This window comes from Manacus candei, unplaced genomic scaffold (assembly GCF_025592945.1).
Source record: "Manacus candei isolate 608988 ecotype Guabito, Panama unplaced genomic scaffold, ASM2559294v1 h1tg000076l, whole genome shotgun sequence".
Classification (NCBI taxonomy): domain Eukaryota; kingdom Metazoa; phylum Chordata; class Aves; order Passeriformes; family Pipridae; genus Manacus; species Manacus candei.
In genome coordinates, this window is record NW_026138124.1 from 6,480,458 (window position 1) to 6,499,516 (window position 19,059).

General features: G+C 49.1%; 1 protein-coding gene across 3 annotated transcripts in view; it reads left to right on the top strand.

Annotated features, from left to right (window-relative positions):
* LRRC75A (leucine rich repeat containing 75A) overlaps positions 1-19,059 on the top strand; it is a 70,957-nt gene that overhangs the window by 17,335 nt on the left and 34,563 nt on the right. For all 3 annotated transcript variants that reach the window (XM_051809731.1, XM_051809730.1, XM_051809732.1), the window contains exon 2: positions 8,510-8,638. In XM_051809731.1, coding sequence (XP_051665691.1) covers positions 8,510-8,638 — 129 coding nt within the window. The remainder of the gene's footprint in view (positions 1-8,509; positions 8,639-19,059) is intronic.

Sequence of the window (19,059 nt, forward strand, 5' to 3'; positions counted from 1 at the left end):
ACTTCCCTTGAATAACTGACACTGGGAAAGAGCTGTGATGAGGAATCATTGATGCTTCTCTTTACTAAGGCCTATGAAGAGAATCTTTAAATCTGAGGTTTTATTCTAGCACCTCCCCACCTTGAAGGATCCCAAAGCAATTGTCAAAACATTCCTACAGCCTCCCACCACCGAAATTCAGTCCCTTTGAAGTCAAGCTTAGCATTCATTGAGCGGCAACAATACTTCCCTCCATAGCTAATGCAATAATAATCAACCCAGGGCTTGGAAGTGGAACCAGGCTTTAAGTGGCAGTTATTGGATTGCAGGCTCTTGCTGTGTGTGCAGGAACAGATTGATTTCCTTTGGGTGCTGGTGGCGGGTCCAGGAGGCTCCCTGGTGATCCGGGAATGTCATTGGTGCCACAGGTTCTGCGTGATGTGCCTGGGAATGTCGGTGCTTGGGGCTGATGTGGGAGGGATTCCCAGTGGCTCACATGGCTGGCTGCATCCTCGCTGCTGGGCAGAGCTGTGAAAGCCCCCATGTCAGATAGGTGTGGGTAATCCCCACCTCGGCATTTTTGGCAGCACTGCAACACAGACCTGATCTATCCCCCAAAATAATGAAGTTTCTTTTTCCATCCCTGGAGTGCAACAGCTCTGCTGGCTGAGGAGAGCGAGGGATGCCATCCGAAAGTAGCATTTTGAATGGGTGGAAAAAGCAAAGGTGATGTTTCAACCGTGAGTTGCAATTCCTTCTGTGCTTGGCTGTGTTGGGATCACCTGCTCCTGGGAACAGCTGACTGGGCTGTGCTCAGAGAAGGCTTTTCACCCAAGGGCAGGATTGCACTGTTGTACATCAGGAGATCCACGCTGACCTTCTCCTCTCACGGTGACAGCTGCTGGAAACAGGAGATGGGGCTCAAGTGGGCCAAGACAATAAATCCTGCTTTCCTGATAACTAGACCCTGGTTCAACAGAATTAATGCCAGAGCCTGGCAGCTCATGCCATGTTGTGTTAATCTGTGAAGTGAACTTTGGAGAAGGTGGCTGGATTAGAGCAGGGAGGAGTGAGAGGTGAGGACTCCCAGTGTCTCATTTTCTCTGTTAGAAAAGAGAGTGGGTCCTCAGCACAGGGTGAGGTCAGGCTGGCTTTCCTGCAGGTTTACCTTTATAGTCCATCACGTCAGCCAAACCTCAGCTCTAGGAGAATCCATCTTCTCCTTCTGTGCCTTCCTTGAGGTCCCAGCCAGTCAACCCTGTCAGCAGCTGCAGAGCATCCATTCTGTCCATCCACCTGCTACCATGCAGGGTGTACCACAGCCAAGGCCTGGTCCTTCCCTTACTGGGGTCTCTTCCTTCCCCTGACACTGATTCCCCCAAACTTGCAGGACCTTAATTACCTTTGAGGCTTCTGCCCCTTTCCCATAGTTTAACGAGACTGGCTGACACACAGAATTACCTGGGGAGGGACAGAGAGGTGGGAGGATGGACAGGCAGCACAGTCACTCCAGCCTTGTTGCCTGTTTGATTCTCTGCTAAGGCTGGGCCTTGTGAATCAAGATTTTTGGACTCTTTTCTTAGCAGAGACATTTGCAGGGATGTGTTTGGGTGTTTGGGTCATGCAGTACGTGCAGGTGGGGATGAGGAGCAGATTGCACAAAGTGCCTGTGGACTCGGTGTTGCTCCAACAGCTCTCATCAATTTTAGTGTGTGTAGGGAGAGGGAGACTTGCCTGTAATTCCAAACAGGGAAGGTGTGTGATTACAAATGCTGCTCTTGTGCTGGGAATCGTTCACTTGCTGCATTCCCAGGCACCGGGGCGGTCTCGAACAGGCAGTGGAAATTATGAAGGCGAGTGATTCCTCCCCATCTGACAGTGTCATCTGCTTGGGAACCTCTTCCCCTTTCCTGCAAGGATCCCAGTTCTGCTTTTTGTTTTTGTTCCTCTAAATACTTACTACAAAGATGTGTGTGTATTTACTGCGTGTGAGCACAAAAGATACAATATCTGCATGCACAAATAAAAGTCTTCAGTGGCCATAAGGCACCTCCTGTCACCTTCTAAGGGACAAGAGTTGTTTGAGCTCCTGTTTACCTCCAACAAAACCATGGGGGCCTGAAGCAAATCTTAAAAATGTAACTAATATTGATGGGTGATCAGCTGCAAAACAGATGGGGCTCTTCTTTGGCTGGAAGAGTTGGTACAAAAACCACACAGAGCTCAGTGCTTGCTGTGCTGGAAAACAAAGGTGAGAACAGTACGAGTGGGATTTTCCTGCTCCAGTTGCCTAAACATTAAATGTCTAGGATAAGCTAATTATAGGGGCTTTTCTTGGCAGATGACTGATAGAGACAACCACATCCAGAGACTGAGTCAGCCCAGCTGTCTTAGAGTGGGATGAATCACCATCTTCATATGAATTGACAGTAGACTGAGCTTAGGTGACAAGTCTGGATCCTTACCTGACAGGAGGTGATATGAACCCAGTCCTCAAAGTCAGTTTTCCAGCAGAGATCTCAGAAGCTTTTGCAAGGGAAAATAAGAAAAAAAGGCAGGGAGAAGAGGTGCAGATGGGAGCTGGCACTGGTGCAGACCCTTCACCCTGGGGATCAGCCACTGACCCGTGCTGGGGCAGGAGTTCCTTCTGCAGCCCTGAGAGGTGCTGGTCACAGAGCAAAAGGAATGATAAATTGAAGTTCTGCTTCTGACCTGTGGTTTGGATACCTCAGTCAGCACCTGGGTTGCTCCAAGCAAGCTGTTTCAGCACACATGAGGATGGAAATGGCAGATGTTTGATTAAATTTGTCCTATTTCCTTTCAGTGCTTCACTGCAGAGTTGTTAATGGGAGGTCCAGCAGCAAGAATGGAGTTAATAGGGTGGGTGTCTTGCAGGGTTGATGCATTAACCTTTTCCTTTGGATTTTGGCCATGTAGTGTGGGGGGCTGTGGGTGGGGCTGGTTACAGGAGGTGAGGAGGCCGTGAGAGTGGCCCTTCAGTGTTTGCACCCAGCTGTGCTTTGCTCACAGCCTCCCCCACACCTTGCCCTTAGACCTGCAGCTTTTTCTGCCCCGCGTTTCCATTGCAGGAGGAAACTTTGGGGGGTTGCTCTCCTTGGGAAGGTGTTGGTGCAAAGGCTAAAGAGACCCTTGTGCTTTAGGGCTGAGACTGCTGGGAGGTTGGGCTGTCACCCATCCATCCCGGAGCAGGAGGAAGAAGTGACAAGTCCCACCAGAAGCCATCTGGTGCAGGCTCTGTATGGCCAGCAGGATCCTGGCTTGGGGCTGGAGCCCCAGCTGGAACGACAGCCCCAGATTGATCACTGGGTTGGATGGGAAATCAGGATGTGGGCAGCTCCTGCTGGTTTAGGAGGGATGAGTGAATAACATTTTGTGAGCTTATGACATACAGTTGCATTAAAGGGAGTGATGGATCTAAATTGTTTGAATTGTTCAAAGCAAATCCTGGAGTCACCTTACCCAAATAACATTTCCAAGCTTTTTCTGTACTGGGATCCCACTGGCTCTGTAAATCAAGATGGGATGGGTAGCTGAGGCTCTCCTCATTAAATGTCCACAGGCACTTTCCTGAAGAATTCTTTTAACTGTGGTCTGGCCAAACTCCAGTTGGAGTAATTGCCTTTGCCTCTGAGTATAAAATAAAAGCAGGGCATTTTTCTGCAGATCTCTTATTCTCAGTTGTTTATTATCTGGATGGTGTCATCATATCTCTGCCCATTAATCCATCTCTCCAAGTTTCTATAATTCCAGCCTCCTGGAGGGGGTTCAAGCTGCCACCATTTATTATTTGAGTCAGTCTGCCAGGGAAATGTTTTCTTCTTCCCCAGAGCATCAACTCTCTTCTCTCGTTGCACCCTCACTCCAGGCTTGAATGAGCAATCATCAGTTCCAAACCAATATTAACTCTGTTAAAAATATCCCACATATTGAAACTGTTTTTACACTAATGGGGTGGATTAGTTGAGCATCTTTGTGTTGCTGAGGTCTGTTTTTTTCCCCAAAACGTGTTGGAATGTCATTACCCTTCAGGTGTTTTACTCTTCTCTCAACCTGTCAAATTGGTTCCTGTCTTATAAAGCTGTTTGGGGAAGAGGAGAAGGAGATGGATGGACAACGTGACTGTTTCAGCCTTGTTTCCTTAGGATACCCAGTTAAGAATTAAGGTGTTTATGGCATGTGTTGAACACCTTATTGCAGTGTATGAAGCCGTGGTTTACAGGGGGTGTACACAGATGACAGGAGCTGTTGGGCTGCAGTCAATGCACCAGTCAGATAATCTTTTCAGCAGTGCAATTCCATGTTCCTGGCCCTTATCTCACGGGAAAGTGAAGCTGCACCAAGAGCAGGGAAGCAAACGCTGGAGGGCTCATCACGTGCAGAACGGGCGGAGGCTGATTCTGCACCCTGTGCCCATCGTAACAGGCACACCCATAAACACCAAGTTCTACAGTGACTTCCTAACCTCCAAAATCAACCACACACGGGAGGGTTTGCGATGGAGCCGAACATCCTAAAGACCAAAGGCGGTTTGCTCGCTTGTTTTCCAGTGGGGGCTTCACCAGACACAGGAGCTGAGCAGCTGAGTGTGTCCTCCACGCACAGAAACAACCCCGCGGCCTTCGAGCGGCCCACGCTGCGCCGGCGGCTGAGTCACATCTCACACACCTGTCTCTGAGCTGACCTTACTCCCCACGCTGCTGATGCTCACCTCATGAAATCACTCTTCCCTCATAAGTCGCTGCAGATGATTGATGGCACACAGTATTATTCCTTCTCTTCCTCCGTGCCCGACCCTTGTTTATAACACCAACCTCTCCGCTTGGAAATTCATTGTGCTGCCCTGGCTATTAGTGGAGATAAGAAGCAGTTTTGGAAGAGGTGCTGGCCAAAAGAGCAGATATTGGAATATTTATGAGCAGCCCTGATGGCAGGAGCTCGGGGTGGTGTTTTGCACAGTAACCTCATTTGGGCAACTGGTAACTGCATTTGCTCCATGTTAGGGAAAGCAGCAACAGCATAACCTGCTTTCTCATATGACTTCTCACATGGACCTGCTGGATTTGCCTCTAATTACAATTCAATTTGCAGTGATAAATAGTTTAATAAGCGAAAATGGGCTTGGCTTCCGTCGATTATGGCTCTGTGTGGCTTAGGGGAGCTTTACATGATGCTGTATCTCATGGAAACACAACTTGGAGCTTCAGAATCTGGTTGCTCGACTGGCAACTGTTGTGCTGCTGTTTTTTGACAGGCAGCAGAAGGGGAATAACAAGTTGTTTCACCTGGTACTAAGGAAAGATAAGCAGGGGGTACAGCTCCCAAATGTCTTGCTTGCATTACCTGGGTCGTGTTGGCCTGGAAAGTCAGTGCTGGGCACTGAATTTGGGCTGGTTTTTGGGTCTGTTTGGGCTGTTTTTGTGGTTGTTGCTTGCAAAAGGGACCCAGGTTGAGCACAGCATCAGTTCTGCAGAGCAACAGGACTGACTGTGCCTGGGCTCTCGCTTGGCTTGGTGTTTTTCAAAAATAATTGGATTCTCTTATGCCTTTCATGGCTGTGGCTGGGAAGTTTCAACTGCTGACTGCTGAAGGGAAACATTACATTTTTCTGCTGGATTTCTTTGATATAAATTTCTAATTCCCAACGGGGGGGGGGGGGGGTGGTGTTGGGTTTTTTTGGTTGGGGTTTTTTGTGTGTGTGTGTCTTTTTTCAGAATTTAATAGCTTTACATTGCTGCATTCGCAGAGACTCCTCCTGTGGAGGCTGAATGCAACTAGTTGGTGGCAGGAACTTTTCCTTCCAGTGGATAAGCCTTCCCCAAGGACAGATGAGTGGTTTGGCTTCCTCTCAGCCTCTTAAAGCTGGAAAGAAATCGGATAAATTGCAGGGAGGTCATGGGTGACTGTCAGTTTGAAGCCATTCCCCCTTGTCCTGTCACTGCCTGCAGAGATGTTCCCCTCCCCTGCACGTGCACAAACCATCTCAGCACGGTGCAGGGTTCTGGGTGCACTCTAGAAATACACCCCTCCAGTGTGTGCTGAGAAAGCCATGCTCCTGCCTGGCTCACAAATACCATAACTTTAAACCCTGACACCCTTCCTGTTTCAAAGCTGCACTTGCTATCCAGGTAAAATCCCCCGGGAAAAGGGAACGTGCTGAAAAAAACCCCAAGTGACTGGAGCCAGATGCTGGGCGTTTTCTCCAAAGCTAGAGATCTGTGATTTGCTGCTGACAGCATGAACTGGTGTTAAGTTATTAAATTGCAGATGAGCTCATCACTTGGCCTCGAACAAGTTTCAGCCTTGAGTGGCTCTAAAATATTGCATGTGGTGGAAAAGAGACAATGCTGGTGTGGTAGAGAGATTTAGGGAGCAGCTGAGAAAGACATCTGTGCATAAAAAATGCATACCAGGAGGGAGGAGGGAATACTTCATGTGAAAAATGTAAGTTCTCCCACGAGAGAGGAGAAGAAATTCTCTGATTTATTAGCTCTACATTTTAATTTTAGCATGAGAGAAAATTGTCAAGAGTTTTGAGATGCTTAAAGAGAAGTGGCAGGATGCTAAACCTGGTTTGATCCTGAAAGGTCCCAGTGAGCTGAGTCTTTAGGATTACCTCTACCAAGTCCCCAGACTGGCTCCTTTGGTAATGTGTGGTGTTTGCCAGCGATGCCATCTGGCCATGGACCAAATCCAGCTCTTAGCTGATGTTTGCTAAATCCTAATGTTGAGCTCTACCAGACTGGGAAGGTGACATCCACACTGCTGTTTGGTGTTTCTCCTTCTGAAAGAGAGGGAGTTACCTTTGGGCATCTCCCCTTCCTACGTTATCCGCACAATTTCTATTTTCCCTGTTATTCCTCTTGCAGAGGAACCCAAGCTCCAGTTCTGTGCAGTCACCTGCAGATCCTCGTGGTACTGAAATACAGGAGGGTGAAGATGACCTTGAACAAATGAGTTGGTAGTTTTTCCAGCCTAATCAAAGCCAACCACTCTGGAACAGCTTTGGTGGGCTGGCCTGGCTGCCACAGCGAGCACAGCGCATGCCCTCAGCTGAGCTCTGCATCTCCACACTGAGATTAGTTCTTCTTTTTTAAAGTGCCAACTTGGCAGAAGCCATGAGATAGACCATAAATCAGTTTGGCCACTTCAGTTTTCCAGCTGGGCATGTTTGCTCTCAGTGGGCAGGTTGGCTGGTTGGGTTTTGTGGCCGGTTGGATTTGTTGTTTTGAGGCTTTTTTGGCGCTCCCGGCAAGGGAGGGCAGCCTCATTTGTGTGATTTTTAACTGCCTCGGCTCTTTTTTACTAAATGACATGTTTGCAGTCAAAGAGTTGGCAAAGCTGGTGTTAACTCAGTCAGTGCTGCAGGGGTGATCCTAAAAATACCAAGGAAACCAGTGTGATAAAGACTTGCCACCTCATTTGTGGCCGTGAGCTGTAATTGCAGGTAATGTGAGATCCCTCTGGCTGCTGCAGCCAGGGTCTGAAGGCACAATTGGTTTTTTTAAGTGAAGATGGTTGTTTTCAGCCTGGCTGAAGTCACAGAGCATCAACACCTAAAACCAATGTGGTTTGGTTTGTTGGGGCTGGAGCATCTCTGAGTTCAGGACAGACTCCAGTTTATTGCAGGGGGCCACGGAGTTATTGGCTTATATTTGCCAACAGGAAAGCCTTTGTGCCAGATGTCACCAGCTCCATGGGAAGTAAAAGAGTACACTATATATATATATTTGTATATTATATACATTTGAAGTTAAATGAGTACACTGTATATAACCCTTCCCCTCCTCATCCCTCTGCACCAACATATTTAATATAATGATGAGTTCTCTGCCAAAATTCCTCAAATTATTATGTCTAAGAATTGCAAATCATAAAAAATAGTCTTGGAAATCACCTCAGGAGGTCTGATCCATCCCTAGGGCAGGATCAGCTCGATCTGAACTGCTCCTGACACAACCTTGTCCAGTTTCCAATGGCAGAGCTTCCGTGCCTTCCCTGGTCATTCTAGTCCAGCACTTTGTTCTTCCCCCACTCCAGTTTATCCTCCTGTTTCCATTGCTGCAATTTTAGGCTCATTCTTTCCTCCCTGTGCACAGCAGACCCAGAGCACATCTATGCTGTGTTTATTCTCCAGCTGCAGTTTCATGTCGATCGAGCTGTTACGTTCTCTGGAGTCTTCTTTGGGTTGACTTTGTTGCAAGTGTACTGTTAGCTCAGTGGCTTTATGGCTTGTTTGGATTTTGTTATTTAATTATGGCTTGTATGGATTTATTATTGGCATGAGGGTGTTCTTTCTGTACCTCTAATGCCTCTTTGCAGGGCAGATAAAGGACAGGAGTGCAGCTTTCCCCGGGGTGACATGCTCATGTGTCCCTTCCTTGTGTTGGGTGGTGGGAATCACTTTCTTCTTGGCTTCTCCCATGGGCACCACCAGTGTGGGATAATTTTAAGATCCACACTAGACATTTGTAGCACATCTAATATTGCTGCTTTGCCCTGTTTCCTGCAGGATTTAGGAATGGAGTCGACCTCTCTCGATGATGTCCTCTATCGATACGCCAGCTTTCGAAACCTGGTGGATCCAATCACTCATGACTTGATCATCAGCCTTGCTAGATACATCCACTGCCCCAAACCGGTAGGTACCATGGTCTCATCACACTTCCATGACTCTACTGGCTTGGGAGACTGCTGGGAGTGTGGAACTTCTCCCTGAGTGCCAGGGAAAAAGCCTTCTGGTTACTGCAGTGCTTGTGTGTCTTTGGACCAGGAGTATTTGCTTGGAGGTCGTGGTTTGATTGCACAGCGTTGGGCTTTCCAGCTGACCAAGTGACATTCACCTAATGTTGGGTTAGCACTTGGTTTGCAAATTATTTCTGCTTTCTGCCACTATGTGTTTTAAAGACTGTGCCCCATCAGGAATGCTTTGTGCCTCACGAGGATAACACACCATTCCTCGCCCCACGTGATATTTATCACAACCCAAATGACAGGAGAGTCCTTGGCCGTGTCTTCAAGGCTGGGTTTCCAAAAAAGCACAGCCTCCATGGGCTGCTGTTTGGGCTCTGCCATGAGCAGGCTGTGAGTGCAGCCCTGGGCAGATGTGGACTTCTAAAACTATCAGCCCCATTTGCCCCCTGGCAGCTCTAGCAGCAAATGGGCTTTGGAAAATCCTGGGCTGGCTCCCTTCATTCCAAGGTAAATGGGACTTTGCATGGTGGCCACTGGCTGCTTGGATATTTAAGGTTTCTTTCCCTAGGTTTTTTTTAAGTAATCAATACTGTCAGTGCAATAAGCACATTTGTTGTGCTCTCTGTCCTTGGATTTTGTTGGAGAGGGGGTTGTTTTTCCCTTCTGAGTCAGCAAACTTGGAGCTGGCTCATCTCTTCTTATCTCTATTGCTGAGCTCAAGGCTTTTACCCATCTCATGCCTCCTTTTGACTTGCCTGTGGCATTTTTAAGCTCTTCTTGGGAAGGGACCATCCACAGGTGTGATGGGACAGCGGTCTGAGCTGGGACCTGCAGGCATCGCTCTCCTGTACTTGCTGCTAACAATGGATCTTTAACTTCCTGTGAGAGTGTATGAAGGGATGGAGTCATTCACTGCTGTTTCTTGTGGGTGTTTTTCTCAATAATAACCTCCACCAGTATTTAAAAATGAGGGAAATTGCTTTTTGGAGACATTTAAAAATTTTTTTAATGTGGTGAGGAAAAGGCATGGTGATGCTCGGGGTGTGTCTGCCTGGGCTACAGTGTGAAACTGGCTCTGAAAGTGCTTCATGAAACTCTCTGTTTCATGTTGGGAAGGGTGGAGCGGGTGCAGCAGCATGCAGGGGACATCAGGGACCCAGATGTCCATCTCTGATTGTCCCGTATCCTACAGCGTGAGCTCAAAGCACAGACACATCCCTGTGCTGCGTAGCTAAACCTGTGCAAGGGTGCTCATAGATCCCTTTCCCTTTTCTTGTGGAGAATAAGATCCTTTCCTTTCTCCTCCCCCATGGGCCAATGAGGTGGGAAACTGGAGAAACCTATTTTGCCGGGCGTGTTTCCAGGCGGAGAGGCCCCGTTCCCCCGCTGAGGTTACCCTTTTCCAAAGCATCGTGACTAAGCTGGTTTCTCCTCCACGTCTTGCCCTGGGAGACTGACAGTGAGCCGTGGCCAAGTGTGTGCTCTGCACTCCTCACAAAAACAACCCCAGGCCACTCATGCAGTGCTGAGCTGCTCCACCACCAAGTGCCTGCTTTTGCATGTCTCCCTGCACGTTTCTTTTGGCACTGGATGCGGTGGAGAAACTGGTGCCAGTGTAAGCATAGAGATGCAAACTCCTCATCCTGAATCAGGTGGGCGTCCAGCAATCTGTGGTTTCCTCTACTCAGCCCCGGTGAGGCACATCTGGAGTGCTGTGTCCAGTTCTGGGATCCCCAGGACAAGAAAGATGTGGAGCTTCTGGGGCAGGTCCAGGGGAGAGTGACAAAGATGATGAAGGGACTGGAGCATCTCTCTTAGGAGGAAAGGCTGGGAGAGCTGGGCCTGTTCAGCCTCGAGAAGAGACACTGAGAGGAGACTTCATCAATGTCTGTCAGTATGTGCAGGGAGATGTCAGAGGATGGACCAGGCTCTGCTTGCAGGTGCCCAGCAACAGGACAGGGGGGAATGACAGAAACTGATGCACAGGAAGTTCTGCCTGAATAGGAAGAATAACTTCTTTATTGTGCTGTGACCACGCACTGCAACAGATTGCCCAGAGAGGGTGTGGAGTCCCTGTCACTGGGGATATTCCAGAACTGTCTGGACACAGTCCTGTGCCAGGTGCTCTGGAGGTGGGACCAGATGAGCCACTGTGCTCCCTTGCAGCCTGAACCATTCTGTGATTCTGTGGTGGTAAAACATGCAGTGAAAACCCAAATAAATCCAGCCCGTGCAGCACTGAACACACTCGTCCTCTCCCCCTCCTTTGTGCTGAATCACAGAATATGCTGAGTTGAAAGGGACCTGCAAGGATCATCAAATCCAAACCTTAGCCCAGCCTTTAGCCCTGCACAGGACCATTCCCAAGAGTCACACTGTGTGCCTGAGTATCATTCAAATGCTTCTTGAGCTCTGTCAGGTTTGGAGGTCAGGCTTTGCAGCACACCACGCACTTGCTTTGGTGCTGGAGCAAGGAACAGCTTCTCTGGGCCAGCAGTCCCTTACGAGGCTGTGGTGGCAAATGCTGGCAGGTGGCAAGTGCTCACATGAGAGTGGTAACAGCTGTATTAATGCAGCAAAGAACGTACTGTCTTCTGTGGTGCAGCGAGGAGCTCCACCGGGGAGCCCCAGGGGCTCACAGACATTTGCTGAGCCCCGGGGCATCCCCAGGAGATGGATGGGTGTTGCCTTGGAGAGGAAAGCAGGGGTTGTGCAGGGGACAGACAGCAAGTGCAGCAACAGCAGGACTGTGCTGCAGCTCCTGGTCCATGACTTCACCTTGCTCAGGTTTGGGTGCCACCGACTGTGCTTTAACTTTACCCTCTTTTTTTGGCAGCTCGGGATGCTGGGTGAAAAGTCATTTCATCCCAGTGTTTCCTGGTGATTTTCTGAGACACTGATTTTCTTTAAGCCCCCAGAAACCTGCAAGCCTCAGTCACCTGGGTTATTTTCCATCTCCCAGTCCTCTTTCCCTCCCTGCAGTTTCTTTGACAGAGATTTGGCAGCGACATACGAGAGCAGGAGAGAGCTCAGGGCCAGGAGTGTTGCAGAAGTTTGGGCTTTTGCTTTGCCTGCCAAAGGAATGTCTCTGCATCCTGTGGCACAAATATACGTAAATATGTAGGTTGAGGCAGCTGTGACCTTGCCCACATCCATATGGAAGTGGGAGAGATGGGGCTGATCTGGACCCTGGTCCCTATTAACCTGCTTTATTAAATATCTCTCTGCTCAGGGCTTTGAGGTCTTGCTTTCCTCCTCCCTCCTGGAGAGAGCACTGAGCACTTCCCTGACTTTCTGTACATTGCTTTTTTACTCAGCCTCTATTTATACCACCCTTAGCTTAAAGGTGACCCCTTGGTCTCTCCTCTGAGCTAAAATAAAGCTCTGGGTAAACATGTCCTGGTCTGTATGGCCAGAAAAAAGTTGGCCTGGGCTCTCCAACGTGGCTGTGGCTCAGCACAGTTCAGTGGATGCTTATTCCAGCCAGTAAATTCAAACCTGCAGCAAGGCAGAAAACTTAACTTGTGCTGGAGGAGCCTGGATTGCTGTGAATGAGCCCTGAGTATGGAAATCATTTGGGTGAGATTTTGTATGGATGTCACAGGCTGGATTGTGTCTCCCAGACCCTGCTGAGATCCCAGCCTTGCCCGAGGCGCTTGAAAGCTCTTTTCCAGATCATTTGGAAGTCAGGGTTTGGATTTGGTCCCATCCCTACTTACTGACATATAATGCAGTTCAACCAAGCCCAGGTGCCTCGAGTACCCCTTCCTGGAGGGGCTGGGATGTGCCTGCAGCACGGCCACGCAGCGTCTCCGGAGACGCTGATGGAGCCGTGTGGGAGCAACTGCCCAGGGTTGCTCTCTTGACAGGGGACTTTTTGGATGGAATAAATGCTGCTGTTGCTTTTCAACATGGTGTTGAGTGGTGGCCATAGATGCTGCTCTGGGTATTTGTCACCTCATTCAGCTGTTGTCAACCTTTGGGGTTCCTCACACCTTGGAAGAGGCAGTTTTGCTCTCCAGGAAACTCTCACACTCTGCAGCGAATTTTCCAGTGTTGGTTCAATGGGGTGTTTGCATTGGGTCAAAGACATTTGAACAAGTGTTTTCTTCCCCACGGCCATGACCTTGGGGCAGTCTTTTATCTCCCTGCCTCTCTCCAATGCCAGCCCCATGGAAAGGTGCCAGGCGTGTTCCTTGGAGAGCAGCTCAGCTCTCTCTGCAAACGCCACTTTCCAAAACCCGTGCTGGGGTGAGGAGGCAGTTGGTGCTGCTGGTGCAGCCCCCAGGGCAATGTCAGTCTGTCCCCACAGCCAGGCAAAGGGGACAAAATGCTTCAGCAAAGCCATGTGGTGTGGGGCAGAGCGCCCACAATGCCCTGTATCTTTCCTGTTTCCAGTGGGAAGGAGCTGAAAACACAAACGTGTAAGGAGCAAAGGGCCCCCGTAAAAAATTCACAGGTCTTCTTGCCAGCAGGAATATCTGGCTGTAAACTGTTGGAAAATTAAACTGGTTTCTTTTTCCACACACCAAAGCCACACGGATGGATGACTGATGGCTGGGATGGGGAGGGAGTCAGGCTTTCCTCCAGTCTGAGGACTTGCTGAATTTGGGATAAGCGCTGAGTGGGGCTGGGGGGGAGGAGAAAGTGAAGCCTTGGGCTTCACAAACCTTTTTGGCCTTGTGACCTTGGGCTGTTGGATTGCACCAGTTCTTGCTGGCCTGGGGATGTACTGTGGAAGCTCCTCCAAACCCTGAAGGCTGCCCAGAGTAAATACACAGTGAGATTTTTGGCTTTGCTGACCCCCATCCTACTGCTTTCTCTGAAGGAAGGCTTTTCTGCAGGTCAGTGGCCAGGGAAGGGCTGGCAGAGCAGTTTAGGGAAGCCCCACCAAAGTCCAGCTTTGCCTGTCCATCCTCCTATTGGTGCCTGCACCTCTTGGGCAGCAGCTCCTCCAAGGCAACAGTTGAAAGACGTGATCCCATTCACACACAGGGTGTTAGATGTGGGCAAACATCTCAGAGTGGAAGCTGTGTACAGCAGGGAACATGGTGCACAGCTTCCCCACCAAAATTCGTAGTGTTTCAAGATGTGTGGTGACAGCAATGGGTTAGGGGAAGGTATTTAAAACCTCTTCTAAGCAGTTGGTGTAGCTGGAGAAGTGACTGGAAGCAAAATGGATTTTGCCTGTGTAGCTCTGGACAGATTGAAGATCTATATTCCTGTTCACTTTTGTGTCATTTGAGCAATATATGCTTAGCCACATCCCTGGCTCAGCTGCCTTTTCCTGCATGAGCTCCAGATTGATCAGGTTTGCAAAATGGGTTTGATTACATGAATTGTCACCCATGAAAAGAAGAAAATATGGAAAGAGAAAGTGGTTATTGTGATCTGGGTGAAATAATCTATTTCTATCCCTTCTTCAGCCCTGTGGTGTAAAGACTTAACTTACAAATAATGTTGGGGTTTTTATGCCCTGAGTTTTTAAAATATATTATTTCTGACGGAGCTGCACTGAAGCTAAAATGAGCATTTTTCCTCTTATTTATCCTGTGTGCTGTAACATGTGGCTAGAACTGTATTAATCAACTCAGTTTACACAGGGTGAATGTAATCAGGGCACCATGACCACCAGCTCGGTGCCTTTATCCCCAAACCAAGCACATAATCCAGCTCCTCCATCATGTGTGTTGTTATTTGATCTTGAATTCAAATTATCATTCCAAGCTTCTGACATCAAACTTGTTTTTACAGCAGTATGAGCTGAAATTGTGGGTATGGAGCAATGACTTGTTGAGGGACACTCTGGCACAGGGTGTCAGGAGAGCTTGTCATCCTCAGAGAGTTTCTTACCTTTCCCTTTTGCTATGAGACGTGCAAGGAAAATCTCACACATCTTACAAAGCTCTCAGATTCCAGATGCAAAGTGCTATGAGAGCCCTAAGTATTACTTATTCTTTGCTTTAAGAAACATCATAGAAGGAGGCTGATTTATGAACAAAATCCCTCTAAACCCCCAAATATCTGATATAAAAGCAAAGGGGATGATGGGGATTCAGCTAAGTCTATTCTGTGTGAATGGCTCTTTCTGGGTTTTTTTTGGCTGGTCTTGCTCCAAGTGTGAAGATCACTCTTTATGGATATTTAAGACATCTGCAATACATTAAAATGTCCTGAAGTATGAAAGAGGCTGCAAAGCTCAGGCCCCACTAATGACAGCTCTGGTTCTTTGCTAACTTAATGTGCCATGCTCTCTCTGCTCATCTTCCCTTTGAAAAACAGAAATGTTCCCTAAAGCCCTTGTGTGTGAGCCAAAGCTGAGCAGAGTGCCTCGGTTGGAAATAGGGGAAAATTGCACTTTGCAGGTTTTTAAAGTATTAAGGCTAAAAGGGAATAATGGTGAGGTCTAGATGGGCTGTGATGGTGCCACTGCTGGCAACTTAATGGATTGTGGGTGGAGAAGTGATGAGCCCCACCTCAGCCTCCTCAGCCAAACCCTGTGGGGTACAAGGAAGCCCCTGCTGTCCTTATCCCTCCCAGCCTGATAAATGTGCTCCCCGGTGCTCAGTTTGCATGTGGGGATGTTGAGCAGTTAATCACAGTCTGATCATAAAACCATTTATGTTGGAAAAGACCCTTCAGATCATCAAACCCAGCCATTAACCACCCCAAGCGCGGCCAAGGTGACTTTTATCATTAACCACTCCAGCGTGGCCAAGGTGACTTTTATCAAACTTCTATCTTTTTCTCTCTTTTCGTGTTGCTTAACCCCAAAATCCCAGTGCCAGCTGGCAGAATTGCCAGGCCCTTTGCTCAGTTCCCACAACAATAGGCCGACCTTTCCTAACCACGGTGTAACCATCTGCAAACCCTCCGAAATGCCGCAGGGTGGATTTTATCGGCTCGGAGGTGGATTTTGCAGCGCCTCCAAAATGTCAGGTGCCACATCATGCAGCAAGTGATGTGTGGAGAGCTGCGTGCTCAGCTTCCCTTTTGCTGCCAAGCAGTTGAGAGCGTCTTGGTGACACCAGTTGTCAGCAACGAGCATCATCGCGCGGGTCGGAGCGGGAGCAGGAGATTAAAATGAAAGCCAGTAGCAGGAAAAGATATTTCATGGCTATCTTGGGCTTACCATGGGGGTAAAGAAGAGTCTGTGGGTGAGGCTGTAGTTGCCTAGTTTAGCTTTGGATCTTTCCTAAGGACCCTTTCACCCACAGCCTCTCCAAGCATCCCCAGGGGAAAGGACGGATGAAGCAGCAGGTACCTCATTAAACAGTAACAACATATTTTATTGATGTTTTCTGATGGCAATCGACGTTTAAGTTCAGCTCATTTAGCTTTTAATCAGAACATAATTTACCACAAAGGAAGGAAGCACATTGATTCCCTGCCTCCTGGCAGGAGTGTTATTTATTTACCTGGAGTGCTGAGGAGTGCGTGGTGGGGACCTGTCCTGTGGGATGGCTGGAGGGCAGAGCTGGCACTTGGATGGGTATTTTAGTGTCTGTTTCTAGCCTAACTCACAGGTGTGTCACTACTAAGTGAGCAAATGGTCTGCTGGCAATGTGGATTTGCAGAAATGAGTTTGAGGGGTTTAATGAGTGGTTTCCTCTCCGTTGATAGACCACTGCTGATGGCTGAGGAATTGATGTGGTGTGTGGCCACATCTGACTCGGTTAAGGCAGAAGAGGCCTACTCACCATTTGCCAAGGTGGCTGAAAGAAGCTCTAATAGATATTAGGATCCAATCTCAGCTGTTTTGGGGCTGCAGTCAGCTGGTACACCCATTTTTCAACCCTGACCACTGGAGGTGCTGGGGCATGTTTTGGTTAGCCCTGCTGCACCACAGCGAGTGTGCTGCTCTCCTGCAGCATCTGGGGGAACAATGGAGATGGTGATGTGCCCAGGGTCTCTGCCCCAAATCCTGCCTTTGCCCCGTGCTGTGGGCTTGAAGAAAAATCCATTGTTTTGCATGTACCCCAAATTTCAGATTTTGTGCACCGTGGCCAGGCTTTGCACCAGAGGTGCTGAATACCTGTGGTGCTGCAGGGTGAGCTGAAAGCACTGAGGATAAGCCACTGGTACTGCCAAACAGCTCTCTACACCCTTTCCTTCTGGTTCCTCAAGCCCTGTATGAGAAAGGGAAAGAACCCTACCAGCATTTCACAGTAAGGAAAAGAGATGCCTGGATTTGGGAAAGGTTGTGCACAACACTGGACTCACCAGAGCTCTCTCATTTCCAGCACAAATCCCGGAATTTGAAGAGTTACTGGCATCTAGCCTGCCTGCAGCATCACAGCTGTCCTGACATATGCTTCAGGCTATTTCTTGGAGCAAGGAGAAGTTTGTCCCTTTGCTGCTGATCTCCAAGCTCTTGCCTTGGCAGCTCCCAGCACGGAGTCACGTTGCAGGGGCAGCTGTGCATCCCCTCAGTTTGGCTCAGAGATGCTTTCACCCAGCCAAATAGAGGAGCTGTCTCAGTGAGCAGCATGGCAGGTTTGGGGTAGGGCACAGACCCCTCTGTCTGGTTCACCCCATGTGTAAAATGTGCCCTCCTTTCCCTGAGAATCACCATGTGATTGATCCTTCCAGTGGGGATGCACCTGCCCCATCTCTAGCAGGAAAAAAAGTAATAAAGAGAAGCAAAGAGATGAGTTCTTGTAGATAGGGAAGGTGCCAGGGGGATTTTCAGTGATTGCTCTTCCTAGATGGCAGGGACTGTGATTTCTGGTCAAAGTCCAGCAAGTGATTATCTCACAGTTTGGGGTATTTGAGGATTTGAGTAAGAGCTTTATCCCACCCTTTCCATCTTCAAAGAGTTTTGCAATCACAGGGTAATTTGCTAATCCTCCCAGTTTCTCTGTCACTTTCCTTTTTCTCCTTGCCATCCATCCTTCCAGGAAATCCCCAGTACAGCTCTTGTGCCTGCATCCACAGTTTCACATCTGCTTGGAGCACGTGATGAAGTGACCCCACTCCTTCCCTGAGCTGTTGCTGGGAGAGCTTGGATGCTGTGGACTGCTGCTTCCTTACTGTGATCTTATCTTTTTCCTTAAAAAAAAAATAGGAAAATTCCCAGTTCTCTTGTGCCTACGAGGGCCCCACAGTGGTTAATGAGCTGGAGACGAGCATTGCTCTGAGGGTTATGCCCTTGCCCTGGGATTCACATTTGCAGGGAACAACAGGGACTGATGTGAGGGGGTCGCTGCTGCCCCTCCCCAGGCTCTCATGCACATCACGAGGCTCCCAGGGCTGTGGTGAGGGGCTGAGAGCCTCCAGGGAATGACATAAATATTTGCAGCAGTATCCCAGGGATGGTCCTGGTCTCCTCCAGCAGCAATAACAGCCTGGACTGGGGTTTGCTTCCCGTGGGATCTGGCGCGGTGCAGCTGAGACACAGGCTCTGCAGGAGACTTGTTGGGCTGGGAAAGTCTCTGCGTGGTGTCCTACATCTGGGACACAAATAACCAAAGAATCCACGTCTGGTTTAGCCCTGGGGGGAGGTGGGTGCAGAGGACAGCGAGAGGTTCCTGCATTTAGCAGCAAAGGCAGGTGCTAGGCTGTGACCTGTGGTTCCAAGTGGGATGTTCCCTCAGAAATACCAGCTCCTGCAGAGAGAGGCCAAGGCAGGGTCTGGCTGAAGAGCCAGGTTTGCTCAGGGAAGGATGGTGGGAGACTCAGACTCCATGCTAAGCTCTGTGCCCCCATCACTCCATCCCTGAGCAGGGGCTGAGAGGCTGAGAAGTAAATAGAGGAGCCCCTCAGGAGGCAGAGCACTTTCTGCAGCCTGAGGCTGGACAGGTAAGTAGAGACATCAGGTAAGGGATGATGCTGTTTGCCAAAACACGATGGAGCTTCACCTGCAAACTGCTCTTGGCCAGCCACAGAGAGTGGTGGGGAGCTCTGCCCCCCCTGGGCAGGAGCTGCCCATGGGTTCTGCATCCCCCAAGGCTCTGAAATCAATCCTCCCTGTCTGTGTGTGTGGAGGAGGAGGGTGAGTGCCATCACCCACTGAACACACTGACTTCAGCAGGCGTTGGAGGTTGACACCTCTGACAGCCCTTCCCGTTTTCAGCCCAGTCAGCAGCACCTTGGGTGCTTTTCTCTTTGCTGTTCTGCACCAGCTGTAATGATTATCTTGCCAGTCAGTTGTTTGCTGAGATATTTCCAGGGTAATGAATGGCTCTTCTGGATTTTTAGCTGCTCTCTTTGTTTTATGGCAGCTCCCTGTGTCTGTCAGGAGGGTACAGCTGCATCTGTCATTAAAAGGATGGTCCAGTGACCTTTCCAGGAACGGACACTGGCACCTAAATGGCCTCCCCATTGGTGACTTTGTTTATAGCACTCAAGTGGGCCCAATTTATTTGG